The sequence below is a fragment of the Galeopterus variegatus genome, unplaced genomic scaffold (genome assembly GCF_000696425.1).
Source record: "Galeopterus variegatus unplaced genomic scaffold, G_variegatus-3.0.2 Scaffold1951, whole genome shotgun sequence".
NCBI classification, from domain to species: Eukaryota; Metazoa; Chordata; class Mammalia; order Dermoptera; family Cynocephalidae; genus Galeopterus; species Galeopterus variegatus.
In genome coordinates this window covers 311,346-319,193 of record NW_007728062.1, presented here as the reverse complement: position 1 = coordinate 319,193, position 7,848 = coordinate 311,346, and the positions used below count along the sequence as shown (strand labels likewise).

The 7,848-nt window shown below is 36.8% G+C and overlaps 1 protein-coding gene across 2 annotated transcripts in view; it reads left to right on the top strand.

Annotated features, from left to right (window-relative positions):
• The window catches only part of HMGB1 (high mobility group box 1), a 6,551-nt gene extending 1,454 nt beyond the window's left edge, over nucleotides 1-5,097 (top strand). The window contains exons 1-5 of one of the 2 annotated variants that reach the window (XM_008579739.1): nucleotides 290-383; nucleotides 842-1,005; nucleotides 1,210-1,355; nucleotides 1,840-2,014; nucleotides 3,428-5,097. In XM_008579739.1, coding sequence (XP_008577961.1) covers nucleotides 856-1,005; nucleotides 1,210-1,355; nucleotides 1,840-2,014; nucleotides 3,428-3,604 — 648 coding nt within the window. In that variant the 5' untranslated portion in view covers nucleotides 290-383; nucleotides 842-855 and the 3' untranslated portion in view covers nucleotides 3,605-5,097. Of the gene's footprint in view, nucleotides 1-289; nucleotides 384-841; nucleotides 1,006-1,209; nucleotides 1,356-1,839; nucleotides 2,015-3,427 lie in introns of those variants that run through there. The other variant, XM_008579738.1, reaches the window with a different exon arrangement.
• Nucleotides 5,098-7,848: the final 2,751 nt, after the last annotated feature.

The following is a 7,848-nucleotide window of genomic DNA, read 5'->3' as shown; positions in this document are numbered from 1 at the left end:
CGGGAGCCCTGCCGCGGCCCCGGCGTCTCCCATCGCCTCGGCCGCGGGCGGAGTTTTGGCGGCTGCGGGTCCGCACCGCGCGGGAGTCACCCCAACTTTCACGGATCCCGAAAATACTCCCCTCACGGGGGGGAGGGAGCGACCGAGCAGCGAGCAGGAGTGGCTTTTGTCCCTCATCCTTGTTTACTCGAAGAAACTTCAGACCGGACGTGTTTAGTCAGAACAGAAATACATCTCAGGGCCAAACCGATAGGAAACGAAGCTGCCTCGCGGTGGCACCGCCACCCCCAGCCTGGTGCCGAGCGCTGGAGCGACTCCCTCCTCGGAGCAAAGTTTTACGCAGAGGGTATTTTTGAAGTGATGGGAAAAACTTTAGATGCACGGTGATTTTTTTTTTTTTTTTAAGGGCCCATAATTTGGTAGGGTCTACTCATTTAGGCTCTTCCCCATTTATTCCTTATCTAGCAAAAATCCTCGAATTAGCAGCATGAGTTTTCTGATCTTTGGTTTTGTTGGTTAAAAATGGTCTCGTAGATTTAAGTGACTGCTTGGTGTTCACTTAGAATAGATACAGGCAGATAGGTAATGAATACTGTATGAGTATACTCTTGCGTCTAGACTATTTAAGATCATACTGAAGGACCCTTTTTTGCTTGGCATAGCCCCTTCGAGGAATTGGCTATATCACTGCCGTGTTGTTGTCTGGTTTTACGGAGGTTAATGACACTACCGTATTAAGTAACCAATACCTTGGTTTTCATTCACTCCCCAGCACTTGAAGCTCTTTTAACTGTCATACTTTTATTGCTAACATCAAACATTTATTATTTTATTTTTTTAGAAAAATAACTAAACATGGGCAAAGGAGATCCTAAGAAGCCGAGAGGCAAAATGTCATCATATGCATTCTTTGTGCAAACTTGTCGGGAGGAGCACAAGAAGAAGCACCCAGATGCTTCAGTCAACTTCTCAGAGTTTTCTAAGAAGTGCTCAGAGAGGTGGAAGGTAAGAGGGCTTTTAAACCCTGCTAACAAGGTAATAAAAAACAGTTAATTTCCAAATTAGGATGAAAAAAAGCCTAGCTGGCTGTTCTTGTAATGTGAGGCTGTTAAATAGCAAAGAACACTAGATATATTCATTTTAATACTTTCGAAGATAACTTACTAAAATTTCTATATCAACTTAAGTTTAAAAATAATTCTTTTGTAGACCATGTCTGCTAAAGAGAAAGGAAAATTTGAAGACATGGCAAAGGCGGACAAGGCCCGTTATGAAAGAGAAATGAAAACCTATATCCCTCCTAAAGGGGAAACAAAAAAGAAGTTCAAGGATCCCAATGCACCCAAGAGGCCTCCGTAAGTATCCTGCCTATTTTTATTTCCAAAACACGTTTTACAGTAGAATCAGAAAGAAATTTATCAAGCCACCTTGTGAGTTTGGAGTGTATGTTAAAAATTTATTAGCTAATAGTAGCCCACATTGGTATGTGTAAGTATTACAAATAAAATTCCAGTTGGATAGGAGTGTTAGCCAGAGCATTTGAATTAGATAGTTCCCTCCTTTGCCCAATATATCTTCTAAAATAATTTTGACCCTTTTATTTCTTGAGAAATATTGTCTCTCTGAAATAGAGTAATTTGCAGAATTTCTTCTGGAGCTCTAACTAGTGTAAGTTAAACAGTTGTAAATTGAGCTTTGGTTATGAAGGATATTTAGCATATTATGATATTTGCATCTGGTCCAGTGTGTGGTAGAAATTAACAGGCAGCTTTTATGTAGCAATACAATACACATTTGATAGTATCTGTTAACTTAAAATTCTAAAATTTCTTCTTGTAGTTCGGCCTTTTTCTTGTTCTGTTCTGAGTATCGCCCCAAAATCAAAGGAGAACATCCCGGCCTATCCATTGGCGATGTTGCAAAGAAACTGGGAGAGATGTGGAACAACACTGCTGCAGATGATAAGCAGCCTTATGAAAAGAAGGCGGCTAAACTGAAGGAAAAATATGAAAAGGTAAGAAGTGTGGGTTTGCCCTTGGTATAATGATGAAAGGGTGTGCTAGGTGTTGGGTGATTATACTTGATACCTCATCTTAATTTCCTGTTTTCTTATGGATTTCTAAGAATTTGAGATGTAATAGTTTTTAGCCACATTCAGGATACCATTGGGTGAAGAAGACCTTTTCCACCTTTAAGAGACTATGAAGGACCAAATAAGTTGTTACTGTTTTTTGATTTGATAATTAGACTCAGGCAAAAGCCATACATTTAAGGTGGTTTTGTTATTCTTCAGTATGTCCAAATTGATGAAAATTTTGGTGGTCACTTTGTGTCAATGATTGTTTTTTTTAAGCTAAATGACATAAAAATTAACAATGTTTTAGTTAAAAAAAAAAAAAACACCATTAACAGTAAAAAGGCAAGTAACAGAGGGAAGAAAGATATTTGTAATACATACAAGGGTAAAAAGTTCTTGGAAAGATTTGTAGTATCTTTTGATTCTAAAAATAATTGTTTTAAAATGGTTAGGCATAGGGCCGGCCTGTAGCTCACTCGGGAGAGTGCGGTGCTGATAATACCAAGACCACGGGTTCGGATCCTATATATGGATGGCTGGTTCGCTCACTGGCTGAGCGTGGTGCTGACAACACCAAGTCAAGGGTTGAGATCCCCTTAACAGTCATCTTTAAAAAAAAAAAAAAAAAAAAAAAAAATGGTTAGGCATACAATACAAAAATAGGTTGGACAAAGTAATACAGGCTATGTTTTTCATAAACGTGCCCTGAGACGTTTATGTTCCTTCTCTTTAGATACCCAAAGAAAGCACAGTATCACAGTTAGATTTCGAGTCTTCCCATCTGTACAGTAAATAAGATGAGGGAAATCTATAACTTCTATAGTTTAAATTGAAATATTAAGTACTTAAGTTTTAGCTTTTCTTATACATTTTTTCTGGAAAATATCCATTTCTAGATATTTCTTAACCTAATTGCATACTTACTGGCAAATTGCTTTTTTTTTAAAGACAAAATTTTCTACTGTGGATTAGGGTCTGACAATATAAACCTGTAGAATGCTTTTTTTGCATTCAGAAGGTGGCAGTGTCTACCCTTTAATCAACGTCTACATTCTAGTTTTAATAAACTAAAGTTAGGATGTGGTACATAATTGTACCTCAGTGAGGCATAACATTACAAATATTGGACCATGCCATATTGTGAGTTATAGATGGCTAATTATTATCTCATAGTATGTTTACGTGTGCATTTCTTGAAGTTCTAGTTATTGGATTTGCAGTGGGTCTGCAGATACATGATATTTTAGTCTAGCTGAGATCTTGAATTTCCATAAAGTTTTGCCATGTTAATTCCGTTTCTCCCCTTAATGGTTTTTTCTTTCCTACCATTTTCTCCTTTTATTTTGGAAGGATATTGCTGCATACCGAGCTAAAGGAAAGCCTGATGCAGCAAAAAAGGGAGTTGTCAAGGCTGAAAAAAGCAAGAAAAAGAAGGAAGAGGAGGAAGACGATGAGGATGAAGAGGATGAGGAGGAAGAAGAAGACGAAGAAGATGAAGAGGAAGAGGAAGATGATGATGATGAATAAGTTGGTTCTAGCGCAGTTTTTTTTTTTCTTGTCTATAAAGCATTTAACCCCCCTGTACACAACTCACTCCTTTTAAAGAAAAAAATTGAAATGTAAGGCTGTGTAAGATTTGTTTTTAAACTGTACAGTGTCTTTTTTTGTATAGTTAACACACTACCGAATGTGTCTTTAGATAGCCCTGTCCTGGTGGTATTTTCAATAGCCACTAACCTTGCCTGGTACAGTATGGGGGTTGTAAATTGGCATGGAAATTTAAAGCAGGTTCTTGTTGGTGCACAGCACAAATTAGTTATATATGGGGATGGTAGTTTTTTCATCTTCAGTTGTCTCTGATGCAGCTTATACGAAATAATTGTTGTTCTGTTAACTGAATACCACTCTGTAATTGCGAAACAAAAAAGTTGCAGCTGTTTTGTTGACATTCTGAATGCTTCTAAGTAAATACAATTTTTTTTATTAGTATTGTTGTCCTTTTCATAGGTCTGAAATTTTTCTTGAGGGGAAGCTAGTCTTTTGCTTTTGCCCTTTTTGGGCCACATGAATTATTACAGTGTTTATCTTTTCATATAGTTAGTTGAAAAAAAGCTTTTGTCTACACACCCTGCATATCATGATGGGGGTAATAAAAGTTAAATTGAGACCATGTTCATTCATAACTGAAACTCTAAAATCTTGATGAGTTGATAACAAATTTCACATAGCCTGCTTACATTTACGAAGTGAATAGTAACCAATGTACTCACAGCATGGGATTATTAGAATCAAATATTTTGAAAGTCTGTCCTTGAAGGACTAATAGAAAAGTATGTTCTAATCTTTACACGAGGACTCTATATTCTTTAACTCCCATTACCATGTAATGGCAGTTATATTTTGCAGTTCCCACGTTAAAGAAGAGCTTAGAATGTATCCCCAAAAGCGTGAGCTTAAAATACAAGACTGCCATATTAAGTTTTTTGTTGCTGTTAGTTCCCGTGAAGGCTGTGAAAGTGCTGGCTGTAAATCTCTTTTCCCATTTATCTAAATATGAACTATTCAGGAAATTTGAGACTTTCCATTAACAGTATTTTCAATTATTGGGGCCAGCTTTTAAAATAGGGTATATTTTCCTATATTGTGGTTTGCCCCTTTATAAATCAAATAGACGAGGAGAGAAGACATTTTGACTTTGCATCTCAGTAAATTTTCCAACTTATTTGAATCTGATTTTTCTTTGCAAAACTCAAACTCATTCATTAGAGTCATGTTTATCTGCTTAGCAGTTTAGGGAACAATTTGGCAATTTTGTGGTTTTTGAGATTATCGTTCTCTTAAAGTGCCAGTGTTTTAAAATAGCGTTCTTGTAATTTTACACGCTTTTGTGATGGAGTGCTGTTTTGTTATATAATTTTGACTTGGATTCTTTCCATTTGCATTTATGTAATTTCAGGAGGAATACTGAACATCTGAGTCCTGGATGATACTAATAAACTAATAATTGCAGAGGTTTTAAATATTAGTTAAATGACTTTCACTTAAGAATATAAGATTTTGTTATATATATTAGTCTTGTTTCCAATAATACCTGTTAGCAACACCTTTTAAATAATAAGGGCTGGCAGTTTTCCCTTTAAAAATACTTTATGCTTATAAATAGGTTAATGGGCTGATAGAAACAGGTTTTGTAAAACATTCCAAGTACCCTCAGAGGATGCTATATATATAAATGAGGAAAAACTAATTTTACTTTCAGAATGTTGGGTTAAACAAGATTTTTTTTATTTTAAGTAAGACACATGTAAGTGAAAGGTGAGTGACTAAATCAGAGGTGTTATACCAGTTTTCTAAACCAAACGAGGCCCTCATTAGGAAGCCTGCAATTGTCAAAAGTTTATAAAATTTCCAGTCAAGGGGAACAAATATTACTGAATCTGATATACATGGAAGCTTCTGCTATAGTTATAGAACTACCATTGTCGACATCTGCTGTTAATAAGTCTGATCCTTTTAAAAATTAATTCTGGCTCAAGGAAATGTATTTGTAACTTTAGGATATGTCATAAACTGCCATTTTTAAGATGTTAAGAATAAGAATAAAGTTTTTGGGGGTTAATTCTTTAACCAGCTTTAGGTCCTGACAGGAAAAAAAATGGACAACCCGCTTCAGTCTGAAAACTAAGAGTTCTGTTCAGTGTTCCAGCAGTATCCCCTGAAGTTTGGATGTCCAAAACTCAAGGAAATAAGAGGTAGGAGGCAATTACTTAGATAAGTCAGTGGAAAACAGGAGATGGTTTTTTTGTATAGGAAATTTTAATACCTAAAGATGCTTACAGCACCGAGGTTTAAAGATTTTATAACATCAAGGGCCGGCCCGGTGGCGCACTCTGTAGAGTGCAGCGCTTGGGAGCGCGGCGGAGCTCCCGCTGAGGGTTCGGATCCCATATAAAGACCGGTCCGCTCACTGGTTGAGCGCAGTGTGGGTGTGACACCGAGGTTTGCGATCCCGTTGCCGGTCGCGGTACGGGCACGACACTGAGGGTTGCGATCCCGTTACCAGTCACAAAAAAAGACAAAAAAAAAAAAAGATTTTATAACATCAAGAAGAGACTAAAGAATCAGTATAAATTTTAGTATTAAGTTTTATGGTTTTAAAATAAGTATATGGCATACTGATTAAAATTTAACTAAAATAATCCAATTTCCTAACCTGTGTAAAGGTTGAGAGCTATTGCTAGTTAGTTGCATCAGGTGTTGAAATTTGCCGTATTTATTGGGCCGGCCCGGTGGCGCAGAAAGGGCCTGAAATACCTTTCAGTACCAGTCAGGTACTTCTGCACATGATGTGGTATCACTGCAAGTTTGCACAAATCAAACACAGCTTAAGTTTTAGAATTAATTGTTGCCTAAGTGTGGACCATTCGCTGGTAATAAGGCTGTTTTATTCATAAGGAATTTAATAATTTAAATTTATTTTTCATATGTGTGCTTTATGTCACTTTCAGGTGACCTGTGAAATGCCTTTTAAAACTAGATAAAAGCCAGAAAACCATTTGGGTAGCCATCCAACAGAAAGATGCAAGACTTGCCACAACTTGGGAAATTCCCTGGGTCTTGAGACAAGTTGCTCCCTGGAGTAATGAGGCACAATGTTTCTCTGTTCTAGGAATGCTATTTCACTATACACCATGGCACAGAGCATATACCACACAACACGGAATGACACAAGCACAGCAATACGACACACTTCGTGATACGTAATGCCCATCTTCCAATGGGTTTCAGTCTAAAATAGATCACAGCTACCAGGAGGAAATGTAATCACTTATGTCTTTAGGCATGTCCATTGGTTTGGACCTTTTAAATAGTTGAATTTATTGGGCATCCACTGAAAAGGAGAACATGGTAATATAGATCTGGAATAAAGGAGGATAACCCTGTAAGTGAGCATGACGAATGGTGGACAGGAGTACGTGGAGACTGAAGTCCAGTAATAGAAAATCAGCGAAAAAGGGGTTAGTGATCCTTCTAAAATTTTATGAAGTACTCGTATTTTTCTCTTTAGTCACATAATTCAGACTTGTAAGTGACATTCAATAGTATGATGCTCCATAATGTATTTAATCATTCCCTTCCTGATGAACAGGCTATTTCCTATTTTTTGCTACTTCTAACAATAGTGCAATGAATTGTGTGCATTTTTCCCAGGCATGTGTAGGTTTTTAGGATAGATACCTCAAAGAATTGCTGAGTCAAAAGATATTTTCATTTTACATTTTGGAAGATATTGATAAATTGCTCCCCCAAAAGCTATATTTATACTGTAAAACATTTTAACAATGATTTTATAATGAATCAAGATTTTTTACTGGTTATTCTTCAGTTCCATGAGATAACTTTATTTTTAAAAGATGGGCAATTAAAATATGAAATATTGTCATTTGTTCATAGCTACCCAAACACAGAATTAGAAACAGGCAGAATCAGAACTGACGGACCCTTGGGTTAGCTATTGATTATTTAAACTGCTAACTATTTCTCTAAAAAGTTACTTCAATAACTAAATATTTAAGTAATCCATTGTGTGAAAATGAGGAGCTCTCTTCCTATTTTGGCATCCTCCATCCTAAATGGAAATATCTGTAGTTTTTTCTGTCTGGCTAGGGCCTTTTCTTTCTTTTTTTTTTTTTTTTAAGATGACCGGTAAGGGGATCTCAACCCTTGGCTTGGTGTTGTCAGCACCACGCTCAGCCAGTGAACTAACCGGG